Source organism: Mus caroli, unplaced genomic scaffold (assembly GCF_978045245.1).
Source record: "Mus caroli unplaced genomic scaffold, Mus_caroli_1 scaffold_17, whole genome shotgun sequence".
NCBI lineage: Eukaryota > Metazoa > Chordata > Mammalia > Rodentia > Muridae > Mus > Mus caroli.
In genome coordinates, this window is record NW_028227272.1 from 55,419,383 (window position 1) to 55,435,350 (window position 15,968).

At 41.8% G+C, this 15,968-nt stretch overlaps 1 protein-coding gene across 4 annotated transcripts in view; it reads left to right on the top strand.

Annotated features, from left to right (window-relative positions):
- Dcbld2 (discoidin, CUB and LCCL domain containing 2) overlaps nt 1–15,968 on the top strand; it is a 71,482-nt gene that overhangs the window by 36,890 nt on the left and 18,624 nt on the right. For all 4 annotated transcript variants that reach the window (XR_015045763.1, XR_003835114.2, XM_021185350.2 and 1 more), the window contains exons 4-9: nt 7,382–7,433; nt 10,294–10,366; nt 10,655–10,788; nt 11,970–12,010; nt 12,897–13,112; nt 14,001–14,125. Coding sequence is in view for 2 of the 4 variants with exons in the window: in XM_021185350.2 (XP_021041009.1) it covers nt 7,382–7,433; nt 10,294–10,366; nt 10,655–10,788; nt 11,970–12,010; nt 12,897–13,112; nt 14,001–14,125 (641 nt within the window). In the remaining 2 variants the exon portion in view is untranslated. The remainder of the gene's footprint in view (nt 1–7,381; nt 7,434–10,293; nt 10,367–10,654; nt 10,789–11,969; nt 12,011–12,896; nt 13,113–14,000; nt 14,126–15,968) is intronic.

Consider the following 15,968-nt stretch of genomic DNA (forward strand, 5'->3'; position numbering starts at 1 on the left):
GCCCGACCCCCTGTTATAGAGATCTGCTTCCTCAGGGATCATTGTCTAAGAGAAGCCTAATACTTAAGCTCTGCCTCTAAGTATTGATCAGAGAAATCATCTATATTCCACATCCTCTTGTTTCTAAACAAAGACATCTACATACCCTTAAGTAATGTTACTAAAACAGTGTTGCTATGCCAGGGACTCCCTCAGGTTGTGTGTGGGGAGCTGGCCTTTTAAGGAATTTTAGAGGAAACGAAAGAGTAAAGTTTGTAAGTATATATTTAGGGTTTTTTCCCCTGTTTTCTCAGTTCTAGTAAGTAAATATTATCACCTACAAACAGTACTTGATGTTTTGTTACAATTAGGTTTTATTCCTGTAGAAAGAAATGATTATAGTTGTACAAAATATTGCATACCACATCTGTATGTTTTATATAATATAGTGGAAACTGTTTTATATAATAGTTCCCAATGCTACTGGGAGTTTTTGCAGTTCAATCAAGAACAGACTAAAGTATGACTTAGGGAAAGTCTAAATTAAAATAGTCATAATTACGCTATGTCAGAAAAAGTTAGTGCTATCAATCAAAATAGCCTATTCTAAGAGAGAAACTAATGTGTTCTATGTTAAATGATTTGCTGGCATAAAAAAGTTATCATATGTACAGTATATATATGGGTCAGCCAAAGGTTTTAAACTATGTGCAAATACATGTTCATAGAGCAGTTGCAAAGTTCTCTATAAATTATATTTAAATTTATTTTTTAAATGTATCAAAATTGTTGCAATATTGTGAGCAATGGTGTTAAATTTCAAGTTGCTGTAGAAAAATAGGATGGTCTCTACCAAAATATAACTGAGTCTGGCCCTTCAGAGTTAGAGGATGGATGGGGCTTTGGGTGGGAATTAAGATTGCACTCCCTCTGGGTTAGATTCTATTGCGACAGCTAGTGTAGTGCTGCCTCTGGGGATGCTGGTGAGGTACTGCATCTGGGGATGCTGGTGAGGTACTGTCTCTGGGTTAGATTCTATTGCGACAGCTAGTGAGGTGCTGCCTCTGGGGATGCTGGTGAGGCACTCCCTCTGGGTTAGATTCTATTGCGACAGCTAGTGAGGTGCTGCCTCTGGGGATGCTGGTGAGGTACTGCCTCTGGGGATGCTGGTGAGGTGCTGCCTCTGGGGATGCTGGTGAGGCACTCCCTCTGGGTTAGATTCTATTGCGACAGCTAGTGTAGTGCTGCCTCTGGAGATGCTGGTTTCTCCTTGAGCTGCACAGAAGAGCAAGAGTGAAGGGCCCTGGTAGATGCTCTTTCCCAGAGCCCTGAAGAGAAGTAACATGCTGTATAATAATGTGTGCGCCCGTGTGTGCACATGTTCCTGTGCGGGTGTGTGTGTGCGCATGCGCAGTCTTGTACATATGTATTTGACTAGCACTTATAGAAAAGCCCCGTGCAGAAGCTCTTAGCTAAGAATGTGATTATTATTATTATACACTGTCTGCACATCTAGTAGAGCACTGATGTTCTGGCAGTTCAGAGTAACCAAGTAGAATCCACATCAGTATTTATTATTTTAATATTAAATACTTTACATTTGAGCTGGTCTTTTAAGTTCTTCAGTCCAAAGATCTTGCCATTATTTCTAAACTCCCAAATCATCTGCCATTCCTTGAGATATATGAAAATCTGATTACATGTCCACAGCTACACTCTTAACCACTGCAGTTGAAGTTACTGTCAGCGTTGACCTCAATTATGATAATGGATTTCTTTCTGACCTATGTTTCTACCCTTCTCTTTGACTCTGCTTTTAATATAGTAGTAGTGTGATCTTATTAAGATGAAATTCCCATCTTATTCTGCCAAGTGTTCTTGCCTCCAGGACCCTATAGGATTCAATTGCCTATTGCTCTTTTGACTTTGTTTCACCGTGGCTTCATAGGTACTGAGGTCGGGGACCTTTTGATTTTTGTACCTACCTTCAGCTCCACATACCCCAAACCTCATCACCCAGTTAAAGTTTTAATCAGATGTTGCCTTTGCAGTAAAGTTCATACTGGACATACCTCTTAAAAGTTAAGTATTGAGCTTTTCCTGACTTCTTTTTAAAATTTGGTTATTTTATTTATTTACATTTCAAATGTTATTCCCCTTTCCTGTTTCTCTTCTGCAAAACCCCATCACATCCCCCTCCCCTGTGCTTCTATGGGGGAGCTTCCCCCGCCCACCCACTCCTGCCTCAGTGCCTTTGCATCCCCCTTCATAGGACCAAGGGCTTCCCTTCCCTGGAGCCATGGGTCCTTCCATGTGGTTGGTAGTTTAGTCCCTGGGAGCTCTGGGTGCGGGGGGTCTGGTTGGTTGATATTGTTGTTCTTCCTATGGGGTTACAAACCCCTTCAGCTCCTTCAGTCTTTCCCCTAACTCTTCCTTTGGGGTCCTCCATACTCAGTCCAATGGTTAGCTGTGAGCATCCTCATCTGTATTGGTCAGGTTCTGGCAGAGCCTCTTAGGGAACAGCCATACCAGGCTCCTGTCAGCAAGCACTTCTTGGCATCAGACTGGGTTTGGTGTCTGCTGATGAGATGGATCCCTAGGTGGGGCAGTCTCTGGATGGTCTTCCCTTTAGTCTCTGCTCCACTCTTTGTCCCTGCATTTCCTTTAAACAGGAGCAATTCTGTGTTAATATTTTTGAGATGGGTGGGTGGTCTCATCCCTCAACCAGGGTGCCATGCCTAACCACTGGATATGGTCTACAGGTTTTCTCCCCTTTCTTGGGTATTTCAGCTACTGTCATCCCCACTGGTCCTGGGAGCTTCTTGCTTTCCTGGTATCTGGGACTTTCTAGTGACTACTCCCAGTTCCCCAGCCTGCACTGCTACACTCCTCTGTTCAATTTCCTGACCCTCTGTACTTCTCCCCCACCCCGTGTCTCCTCCCACACCTGATTATGCTCCCTTCTTCCCTCCCGTCCTCCCTCCCCTACCTCCCTCTCTCTACTTCCTGTGACTTCTTACTGCTTTTGTTTGTCTAAAGTGTGTATATATCACTGTCAGCTCTACTATATATCCATTTTTATAATAATATATTCTCCTACTCTCTCCCACTTGGAGGTATACTTTCCATATGCACATATCTTTGTCTGACTGGCCATTTCGCTAATACCTGTCATATTTATATAGTTGATGTTTGCTGGGAAATAACTGTATGCATTGCCCACTGTGGCTCTTTATTGTGCCTTATGCTATCCAGCCATGCTGATGTGTTATATATTAAAGTAAAATGGCTATTAATTCTTATAATACCACTTTATTTTTAATTTTTATGACAACTTTATAAAGATGAAATTCCTATACAGGTTGGCCGTCATGCTCAGAGTATGTAATTTATTTTTCAGAGTTTTCAGGTTCTTGTCATCCTCACCACAGTTTGAGAACATCTTAAAATTCTTTTCAACATCTTAAAAACAGCCCACAATTAGTCTTAGTGGGTCTCCATTCATCACATTGAACTCCCTCCACCATCATTACCACTCCTGCTTGTCTCTAGCTACACTCGTTCTGGATGTTTCATCAAGGATAATGTGGGATACCGTGACTGGTGGCTTTGACTACTTGGCTTTGCCAAGTTCTTTCGGGTTGTAACTAGTGCTCATTGGTTTTGCAGCCAAACTATATTCCATTGGCTAGATATGCATTTGTCCTTTTAATGATACATCTTAATACTTTTGGATATTGCTTCTAGATTCTTTTTTGTTTGGTTGGTTGGTTTGGTTTGGTTTTTTTTGTTGTTGTTGTTGTTTGTTTGTTTGTTTGAAAAAGGGTTTCTCTGTATAGCCCTGGCTGTCCTGGAACTCACTCTGTAGACCAGGCTGGCCTCGAACTCAGAAATCTGCCTACCTCTGCTTCCCGAGTGCTGGGATTAGAGGTGTGCGCCACCACCGCCTGGCTGCTTCTAGATTCTTAACAGATGTATGGTTTGCAAGAATAATTTGGTGTGCCAGTGTCTTAGTTGTTCTTCTGTTACTGTGATAAAACACCAATGCAGACATAACTTATAGATTAAGAATATATTTGAGCTTATGATTCCAGAGAGCTAGAGTTCATACTATGGGGACGGCTTGGTGGCGAGGCAGAGAGCTCAAAGCTCACATCTGAAGCCCAGGCATGCATGAAATGGAGATTAACCTGGAAGTAGGCAAGACTTTTTCATCTCAAACCCATCCACAGTGACATTCTTCCTCCAGGGAGTTACACCACCTAAGTCTTCCCTGAACACCCTCACCACCTGGGGACCAAGTGTTCAAATGCCAGAGACTATGGGGACATTCTCACTCAATCCCTGTCACCAGCTTTCTCCTTAATATTATCCTCTGAAGCATAGAAGTCTATCATTATCACTTCAGGTTATTTGAGTTGGGTTGCTGTAGTTCCCGTCATTTTTAAGATATCAACTCCTAATCCAAAGTCAAGATTTACTCCTGTATTATTTGAAAGGTCTGCAGTTTTAGTTCTTAAATTTAGGTCACTTTGAGTTAGTGTTTGTGTATCTGAGGTAGGTAACTAGTTCTTTTGAGAATGAATGTGTCATTATACAGAGATGTCATATTGTCCTAGCATTATTAAAAAGACTGACACACCAACATTCTCTTCCATTGCATTATCCAAATACAGTTGTCAAAATTTACTTGGTTATAAATGTGAAGGTTTAACTCTATTCCAATTCATCACAATAACTTCCTATGCATTGCTGTCAGTGCCTCTAAGGGCAGATATATTCTTTTTAACTATATTCACCTTGCCCCGGCCGTGTTCTTATTCACTGAGAGCTTCATAATAACAGTTTTCTGGAAAGGTAGTTCCTTGGGAAAAGCTTTCAGGAAAGGCATATAACTTCTTAACTCCTTAATTTGGTGGCTTTTATTTGCCTTCCTGGAGCTGTAAATGTCAGAGTTTGTACTCATGGTTTTCCCTTCCTGTCTTCAGTCCTTTGGCTCTCCGAGTTGTCCACTTTGGATTCTTACTTTCCTCTTCAGGAACTCTGGGCAGCCCTAGTGGAATTTGAGAGCCAGGTAATTATTTGCACATAGCATGGCTTGGTGTGTGGCTTAAGCCCTGCATGGACCTAGTGCTGAAGCACCGTTGTGCGTGTGGTCTAAAGGTAACCGAGGCCACTGGCAGCTAGAACACAGGTACTGCCCATGGCAGGCTTTTCATTTCAGAAGCTAAGCTTCTCACCTTAGAGGTTTGAAATTCTGTTGCTAGATCAAGAAAGGAGAAAATGATTATTGTTGGTGCTGTGCAAAGGTGAATAGGCAAACCCTTCCATTGGTTACCCTTCCTGTGAACTAACAAGGTAGCAGTGAACCCTGTAGATAACTCCTAATACACAGATTTAACTGATCATTCAGCTAACAGTGGTGCAAACATATTGATCTCTACAAGTTGCTCTGAAAACACTGCATTCCTATCTGTTTAACACTACACGCAGGGTCTTATAAGACATACTTCAATTGAGTAGTGAACATATTTTTTTTAGAGTAACTATGTGAAATGATGGATTATCCTGGGCTTGCTGCTGAGACTGTTAATGAGACATTTATGTACTGACAGTGAGGTTGAAAGGCATCTATCTCAGCTAGGGTTTTACTGCTCTGACAGAACACCTTGACCAAAGTCAAGTTGGGGAGGAAATGGTTTATTTAATCTCATAGCTTGTAGTCCCTCATCCTGAGAAGTCTGGGTAGTAACTCAAAGGCAGGGACTGAAGAAGGGGCCATGAAGAAACACTGCTTGCTGGCTTGCTAATCCTTTCTTACAGACCCGAGGACGACCTGCACAGGAATAGTACCACTCATACCACCCACGGTGGGCAGGGCCTCTCTCATCAGTCATTGATCCAGACAGTACCCTTCAGACTTGCCCGTGTGCCATTTTTTTCAGTTAAAGATATTCCCTCTTCCCAGATATTTCTAGGGTTGTGTCAAGTTGGCAAAGTTAACCAACACTGAATGCTCATAACAAGTTCTGTTACTGCCTTCCAGTCAGTCTCCTTCCAGGTTTTCACCCTTAGGTTCAGTAAATGAGTGGATGCAGCCAAACAAGCCAACAAACAGAAAGAACCTTTAGTTCTTCCAGATATTCCATGAAAATGTTCATTGAAAGTCCCCTGTATACTCAAACACGGTAATTCCTAATTTTTGTAATTCAGAAAAGGGAAAACACAGTTCTACCCTTTGTCTAAGGATGAGATGTTACAATAATGCCTATAACTTTACAGATCTGTCAGCAAATTAGTCTTTTTATCACGCATATTATGCTGGGAGCATGATGTGTTGGTTAAATCAAATAGAATGGAAGTGTTGTTTGTGGCTAAAGGGATTTCACATGTAAAGGGCTAGGCAGCTCTTTTGACAGTAAATTTGAGATATTAGTAGTCAGTTAGGCTTTGGGAGGAGACGGGGGCAGCAATAGAAAAGCTTTTCAGAAGAGTGTGTGCCCAGGGATGCAGGAGAGTGAGTGCCCATGGATGCAGGAGAGTGTGTGCCCAGGGATGTAGGAGAGTGTGTGCCCTGGGATGCAGCAGAGTGTGTGCCCAGGGATGTAGGAGACTGTTGCTCAGTAATGCAGGAAAGTGTGTGCGCCTATGGATGCAGGAGAGTATGTGCCCAGGGATGCAGGAAAGAGCCATGTGGCCAAGAGCTGAAGTGAGGATGAGGTTGACAGTGAAGTAAGGTCAACCCTGCATCCTGCTGTGGGCCGCAATCTGGGCTGTGTATTCTATCCTAACAGAAGGAAGGGAAGACACCTAATGTTTTTTAAGTAAAAGCTACTTTTTTATGTGCCTTGGACTGGGTCTTTAATTAGAGGTATGTTCGCTTTTATTCATATTAACTGTTGAAGTTATAGTTCCTTTATAGCACTGAACCTTGACTGTGCTTAGTGATTGCATGGAGCATTGGTTGCGACAGAAGGCTCGCTTTCTTTAGAGTTCCCAGGAGATGTCGCTGCCACTGCTTCCACCTGTGCACATTTGGAGTTAACTAGTTGGAGCCGTAAGATTAACTTACCTCTTTTGTATTTTATCATTGCTTCTGTTTCTGTTTATAAATAGCATAGGTCATTTTTAGTCATAATAACTAATAAATATTTTTCTCTCTGACTTGAGGGTTGTATTTTACGGAAACCACTGAAGAATATATAAACTCTACTTCTCTATGACTACATATGGTCTCTGAACTCAGGACGTGATATAGTAAAAAGCTATATTAAGGAAACAGTTTCAGAAACGAAGATCATAAAATGAGAGAAACTGATTAACAAAAGTTTGTAAAGTTATAGGTAGTAACATTTTAAAATTCAGATGAATACAATTTGAGATTATTTTACATCTTTTCTAGATTTAATCACTTGTTTGGATACTGTATCTAATTTTTTGGAACCAGAGTTCAGGTATGTACTTTGTGTGTGTGTGTCTGTCTGTCTGTCTGTGCTCCAGCACAGCTCTTCATTCTCATTCTTTTATACTGCATGGTAGTGTGTAAAGTGTGATACATTGGTTAACACTCCAGTCAAACTGTACTTAAAGTCATCCAGTTGCCATGTTTAAATTTGACTTCGGAGTTTAAAACAAAAGCATAATTTTAATTTTGTTTATGGATTTTATGGTAATGTATATAATTCAGGGTCTCACTGTGTGGCCTAGAACTCGAGATAATCCCACCTCTGTGTCCCAGAAGCTGGGGTTCTAGGTAAAGTCTACCCTGAAGGTAAAAGGGCTCAGTCTCTTAAATCTGGCAAGGCTGCTCCTAAAGTGGCGAAATCTTTCTAAATTTTATCTTAATAGTGTTTTATTCTTTAAAGGTCTCCTACATTTATAATATATATATATTGGTAATAGCCATCCACCACTACCTTCCCTCATGCATGGGTGGCCATCACTGGGGCACAAGCCAGTGGCCAAACCCTCTCTCTCAGCCACCATCACTTGTTCTTCAGATAGAGCTTGGGGCTCATAGTCTTTATTTTTCTATTCAGATAAATACATAGATGATCGGTAGGTAGATAGATAGATAGATAGATAGATAGATAGATAGATAGATAGATAGATAGATAGATAGATAAATGGCATAGGCTATAAGAGCATTCTTAGTTCTTAGTGTTCTTACTTAGCACCTCCAGCAATATCTGCTTTATGCCTTTGTTTCATGCTTGGATAAGAACTAACTTCTTGATCTCCCATTTCTAATCTTTTGTATTTGGGGGAGTGTCAAGACAGGGTTTCTCTGTGTAGTCCTAGCTGGCCTGGAACTCACTTTGTATACCCAGCTGGCCCCAAACTCAACAATCCACCTGCTTCTACCTCCTAAGTACCAGCATTAAAGGCGTGTACCACCACCCCGGGCCCTTATTTCTAATCTTTGTTGAGTTTTTTCTGTTAGTCATACCCCTGGCATTTGATTTTCTTAAATTCAATCCTGGTTTTCCTACTTAAAACTCTTTGAAACTCTTTATAGTGTGTATGTGTGTGTGTGTGTGTGTGTGTGTGTGTGTTTAGCTGTGCATATTCCCAGCCCAGTTTCCAGTGTTTTTGACAGGTAACCCTTGGGTTTCCCCGCAGTCTTGTCTCTATGCAGTGTTTAAGCTTCTCCCAAGACAGTTTGCATAGAGTTACTGTATCCCTCACCGCTTAGCAGAATGCCCTCATCTTTTTAATGCCCTTCTCGGTGATTTCTGCCATGATGGTACTCCCCCAAAGACTGGGACAGTAGAGCTGTTCAGTCTCCCAGACCTTACAAAATAACCATTCAGCACACTCCTATAATCCCAGTGCAGGAGAGCTAGAGACAGAAGGAACCTTGGAACCCAGAGCCAGCCAGCCTAGCCTAGTTGATGAGTTTGTTCTTCTTTATTTATTTATTATGCATACAGTGTTCTGCCTGCAAATGTGCCTGCCAGAAGAGGGCACCAGATCTCATTGTAGATGCTCATGAGCCACCATGTGGTTGCTGGAAATTGAATTTAGGACCTCAAGAAGAGCAGCTAGTTATCTTAACCTCTGAGCCATCTCTCCAACCCCAAGTTTGAATTCTAGGTTCAGGGCAAGAACCTTTCTCCAAAAAATAAGGTGAAGAAACACTGAAGAATGTGCCTGGCATTGATTCCATCCTCTACACACAAATGGACATGTATTCATGCACACACAGACATGTGTGCACATAGATTGTTAGTTCTGTGGGAAACATGCTACCTTCATTGTTGTTACAGTGTATTCTGGGCAACATGGCGGAAGGGTCAGCTGGGCTCCCTCTGGTTCCCAGCACTGTCATCACCACCCACATCGGAGCTCTCGTCACCCTCTCGTGAGCTTCCTGCTCATTTTCTCTTTCTTTCCTAGAAGCCAGAATAACCTCTCTAAAAAACTCCTCACCTGGTTAAGCCTGTAAGCTGTTCTGATCCTTCACTGGCTTCCTCTGTTTATCTAGAAGTGTACCCCCTACATCTGTAGAAGTAGAAGACCCACATGGCTTCTGCGGGGTCTGGATCCTGCCCCTCTAACCTTCCTGTATTCGCTGTACTTTTCTCTGTCTGGGGCCATGCTCTTTCTAGCTTCCAGTGTGCATACCCCATCACGGACTTACCTCAGTGAGACCCCACTAGCTCAAATAAGCTGTGTCAAGCTGTATGTAATAGGAGCCCATCTTTGTGACTCCTGTGCACAGTTCTTTTACTTTCCTTGCCTGTAAAATGGAATTAATAATAATAAAAGTACCTCCTATGTGGGATTCTGAAACACTTGGGGTTCTGCCCCATACATAGCATGTTTGATAAATGTATGTTTTGTTAATTAGTAATTCTCCTAGTTATTTCAAAATCCATCTTCTCCACCCCAAATATCTGTATGAGTATTGGCTAAGTGTTTTCATCTGCTCCTTGAATATGGACTTAGGTGACAGGGCTGTATTTATTTCATTAGCATTCATAAGTCCCAGGCCTCATCAGATAACATGGCGGACATTCATATAAACCTGTGAGCCATGGTAACTAGGTCTGACAGTAGAAAGACGTCTGCTGCTCATGGTGAAGTAAAATAAGGAATTGTAGATTTTTTGAGAATATTTTCTGTCCGTCTGTTCAATGTGTGTGGGTGGAAGAAGTCTATATGGGTTAACAAGACATGGCCCCATTTCATGCTGAGGCTGTGCTGTATATGCTGAATGGACGCACGTACGAAGTGTATGTGGTCTTTCTTTGGCATATTTCCCTGCAGAAAGTGAGCATTCTGTAATCTTTCACTTGTTTTCATTCTCAGTAAGTACTGCCCAGCTGGCTGTCTTTTGCCTTTTGCTGAAATATCTGGAACAATTCCTCATGGATACAGAGATGTAAGTTGAATGCAGACGGACTTCGCTGCTGTGGGTACTGTTATTTTAAACTCAGAAACGCTTAGGATGCCACCTGGTTGTCCCAAGATGACTTTGACTTATGTGTCTCTGTTTTTTCATATATGTCTGACATCTTTATAGTAAAACTAACTCATGCTAAAAATGTGTTTTGTTACAATAACCTATGTTTCTGAGATCAGATAATGTTTTGAGAAAGAATAAGTATCTTGCTTATGAATCAGGAAAAGTTTTCATTTTGTTATTTTGTTTGTTGTTTGCTTTTTCAAGTCTTCACCATTGTGTATGGCTGGAATCCATGCAGGAGTAGTGTCAAATGTGCTGGGTGGACAAATCAGCATTGTGATTAGCAAAGGGACCCCGTATTATGAAAGTTCTTTGGCCAACAACGTCACTTCCATGGTGTAAGTGCAAATGTTCTTTGTAGTAAGCATGCTGCTTTCTTTTATATAATTATTTGTACCTCCTTTCATTCTTTTCTGTGTTCTACCCTTTAGAGAGAGTTTGGGGTATGTGCCATTTTCTTTCGTATGTAAAAAAGTATATATTTTTCAGCATTTTAAGAGTTGACAGGTTATGTGCCAATATTGTACCATCTCATATAAAATATGTGGAACATTTGCTGATTTCATATCTGTCAGGGAATATGGGAAGTCCTGGGACTGGGACCCATAGATATCAAGGCACAGCTGCATGTGTGTGTAGGTTTCTGATGGAATCCAAGATGGGTGTGGTGGTGCGTGCTTGCAATCCCCACACTTAGGCCATAGAAGCAAGAGGATGGGGGGAGTTCACACTCGAGTTGAGCTATTTAGTGATTTCAGTGTTAGGGAAGGCTGTGAGAGATACTGCCTCAAACAAAGTAAAAAAATACTTTGCATCCCTCTCCTGACTGTTTGAACATCATGTTAAGGGCAGGGGGTAACTGAACACCCTCTAGGTCTCCTGGAGACTTAAGTGTTCTTGGGTCCCTAGGCAAGTAAGTTCTTCTCTTGTCTGACCCTTCGTCCTCCTCAGATCACTCACAGACAGGCTCATTTTCTCCAAGGGAAATGCAGTAGCCAGCTCTGGTGTGTTTACCAGGAGACTTTGAGTCTCACCTCATTCCCTGAAAACACAGGTCTTCATGTTCTCTCACAGCAGGAAAAAAGAAAAGAAAAAAGTTTTATAGACCTATTTCATGGAAAGTTCACACAATTGTGCAAATGTCCTTGTAACCTTTAAGGCTTATTTCTTCTTTTTTTATGAAATAGGTCATGCATTTCCCTTGGAGAAAATGAGCCTGTCTGTGAGTGAGCTGAGGAGGAGGAAGGGTCAGACAAGAGAAGAACTTACTTGCCTGGGGACCCAAGAACACTTAAGACTCCAGGAGACCTGGAGGGTGTTCAGTTACCCCCTGCCCTTAACATGATGTTCAAACAGTGTTTTTTGTTGGTGGTGGGTTTTTGTTTACTTGTCTGTTTAATGCATATCATTGTCTGATCTGTAGCCCTGAGATCTTAGCCCTTTAAATAATAGGAGAAATTCACTGTGATGAATATGAAGAACATATTGAGTGTCACATGAGGCCTTTTCTCTCTTTCAGGGGATACTTATCTGCAAGTCTGTTTACATTTAAGACAAGTGGTAAGCCTTCCAAGGACTTAAGCCATCATCTTTGCATAATAACTAATGCTGTATGGAGTGCAACCAGGCACCTAGTGACTGCCAAATTGTTTGTTCTTTCTCATATGCTTTTGAGAACGCCATGAGTAAAATAGAGCCCTAATTATGTAAAGAACAGACTAAATTGGAAGTTCACTATTCACTGGGGAATTATAAGCAAGTACTGGATCCCTTTACGAATTTGATTTGAGCTTATCTGAAGAGTTCATTGCACTGGTCTGATGCTTGAAGTCAGACGGGGATGGCTTTACAGAGAATAAAGCAAAACCTACAGAAGGCCAGGGGGATGTTGCCCTCTAGCCTCTGGGTCCCCAGAGACAGGATAGTGTATCTCCCTAGACTAACAGCTAATGCTTGTAGATATGTCTCACCAACGGCCTTCAAATCCATGGCTTTCATACCTACAAATTGGAAAGATTCAGAGGAAATCCTGTTTTTGTCTGTGCTGTGTAGCCTTTTTTTCTATGTTGTTTTCCCCCAAGAAATATGGTGTTACAACTGTGTGTGTATATCACATATATATTTCCTTTGGCATTGTAAGTATCCCAGAGATGACTTAGTGTTAACAGATAGCATGCTATGTGCCAGTGCTGTCCCAGTTTATATCAAAGATTGGAGCATTTGCAGGTTTTAGTATCCACCAGGGAATATGGGATGTCCTGGAAGTGAACCCCCACAGACAACAAGGGACGGACTGCGTGTTTGTAGGTTTCTGGTGGGACACAAAGGCAAGGTCCCAAGAAGCAGTTACTTAGTTGTTTGCAAATCAGAAGTTTGCAGCACACACTGTTTTAGAGATTTCAAAATTAACTCTAGGGAACTAAGTTGATTTTCCTCTCTCCTTCAGGTTGCTATGGGACTCTTGGGATGGAGTCTGGTGTGATTGCCGATCCCCAGATAACAGCATCGTCTGCACTGGAGTGGACTGACCACATGGGGCAGGAGAACAGCTGGACAGCAGAGAAGGCCAGGCTGAGAAAACCCGGGCCTCCCTGGGCTGCTTTTGCCACTGATGAGCATCAGTGGCTGCAGATAGACCTTAATAAGGAGAAGAAGATAACAGGTTAAGAGACACGGCTTTCTGCAGCACTGCTAGCACTGAGTTTATTTGGAAACCCATGGCAGCTGAAATTTTTGGAAATTAGGTCACTGAAAATTATATAGCTTCAGTTTTCTTTGCGGGTATTAATGTTGCTTGGGTACTTTTTTTCAATTTGGCCAAAAGAAGAATTAGTATTTAATTTTTAATAGTTCTAGTTTAATGTGATCTTTTTAAGGTAGAGTTTCAGTAAAGTGATCTTTGAGTCTTGAAAAATCTTAGAGCCGGGCGTGGTGGCGCACGCCTTTAATCCCAGCACTTGGGAGGCAGAGGCAGGCGGATTTCTGAGTTCGAGGCCAGCCTGGTCTACAAAGTGAGTGCCAGGACAGCCAGGGCTACACAGAGAAACCCTGTCTCGAAAAAAACAAAAAAAAAAAAAAAAAGAAGAAAAATCTTAGTTATTTAGAAATATATAGTTAAGGAGAATGTATTTTAAATGCTATAAGTACCTTGTATTCCACATGTACTGAGTATCAACTTAACTTAGGTAAACTTAGCAGTGACTTGGGATAATTTTGGTTTAGAAAAGTTTGTTAAAAGACTGACTTTTGCCTACCAGTCATCATGCTTAATGTCCATACCCAGGCAATCGAAATCATTCCTAGTAATTGGAATGTAGCTTCTAATGGTATGAATGCAAGCTGCAAACGTACAATAGTCCTTTCTTTGCATGTTCCCGCAGTTCTTCCATCTGTCCAAGGGAGCAAAGCCAGGGCTTTAGCTGCTAATACAATGAAACTGTCCACAAAGATAGAAACAAGCCATAGAAATGCTTGCAGGGCGTATCAGGTGTGTCTAGCTGACTTTGGGAGCCTGAGGCTGTGCACTCATGAGAAGAACTCTATCCTGCAGGTATCGTAACCACTGGGTCTACCATGATAGAACACAGTTACTATGTGTCTGCCTACAGAGTCCTGTACAGTGACGATGGGCAGAGATGGACTGTGTACAGAGAACCTGGTGTGGACCAGGACAAGGTAAGGCGATCCTGTAATGTTAAATGCCATGTTGTCTCACTCTGCTCTCTTCTGGTTGTTTTAGGTACTGCTTGTTACTGTCTTCATAGTGTTTCTAAGCAGGCTTAGAAAATTGTTGGTGATTCTAGGTCTTTGTGATTGTATAATTAGAACTGGTTATAATTGTTACTGGATAATTATCCAAGTATTTTGGCTGCTAAAGTAAGAATTTCTAAATAGTTATATTCAGTTCCTTGTTTTTTATAAAGTCTACCAAATAATGGAACCTTGACTTTGTTCTCAGATTTTGACTAAGCAAGAGGAAAGGGAGGCGGAATAAAAGGTGAAGTACACTAAAGATAGAAAGGCCATTGTAAGATCACCTCAGCAGTTTCTGTGCCAGGACAAATCTGGTTTTCCCACTGCAGAATTCCCATAGTTTCCAAGACAGTTACAGCATTTTTGTTTTAGTGAAATCCTGTGGAGACACTGGAACTGGACAAGCAGGGACAACATGGGAGAGTATTGGAAGTGTGTCACTGGGGTGTTGTCCTATCCCCAGGTTCCTGCTCTACCCTTGAGAGAATCTCAAAATGAAGGCGCCTCTGTCCCCAGGGAAGATGGGTGCTGTGTGGAGTGGGGACTGACGGCCTTCTTTCAGTGAGAAGTGCAGTACTTCCCTTCAGAGACTTTCCCAGCCCGCTTCTTATTTCATAATCTCTTATTTCATAATCTCATGGCAACCGCACAGTGACCCTGTTGCCCCTTCTTGTTCTTTCATTAAATTTGTTTTTCTTCTCCCCATGAAGTATCGTGGAGGAGTTTGTTGTTTTGGTTTGATTTTTGTGGGGTTCTTTGTTTTGTTTTAGTTTGTCTTTCCATTGTTTTATTCTCCTGCAGTGTCCAACCTTTTAATTTCATCTAATGGATTTTTAATTTCAATACTGTATTTTTCTCTCCTTCATTTTTACCTTGGGTTTTAAATTTTCTTCCATATATTTTTTCATAGGCATATGAGCATGGAGTGTGTTCATCTGGTAATTTTACCAAACACACACCTCAGTGCTAGCCATTAATGCTATTGATTGCTTCTGGGTGTTTTTATTAGCATTATTAATCCTTTACGTGTGTGTGTGTGTGTGTGTGTGTGTGCGCGCGCGCGCGCGTGTGTGTGAAGCTTTATTCTGGGATGCAGTTAAGCTACCAGGAAAACATTTCTTTGTACGTATTTCTAACTTGACAGTCACCATTGAGACAGAGTCCTGAGTATTATGAAATTTACTCGTGTGCTGATAATGGAGAGCGTTTTGAAGCCTGTGTTGTCATAAGCTTGTTCTATTTGTCACAGGGTTCTTTTTCTTACTCTAAGATGCTTCTGGCTGAGGACTTAGGGGAAGTTTCATACAGAGCCCAGTGGCCTAGCTGTAGTTCATCCATTCCTGCTGACTCATTCTGTCCCTTTCCTGTCCTTACTCTGCTAAGCTCTACCCCAGAAATTCTAGGTTTCTGCAGACCTCATGGCTAGCAGGTTCTCTAGAGTGTGGGATAGCCTTGCCCTGTGGCCTGGATATTCACCAGTCAGTACTGATAAGCAGAGTGTGCCATGTCTGGGCCCCTACTCTGTAGTTCTGAGCCTGTGCAGCCCGCTGCCCAGTGTCTTAAGAACTACTGCGTTGTGTCGGGCCCTTTTCCAGTTCTTCTGTTGTTCATGGCTGAGGTCCAGCTTCTCTCAGTCAGTTACTGACAGAAGAGGAAGGCTCTGAACTAAATGAAATAGCACATTTCTTCACACTTCAATCTGTCCGTCTCTTCACTTCTCGGATAACTTGTATTTGTTTTGACATGTCTTCTAGGTCTCTACATA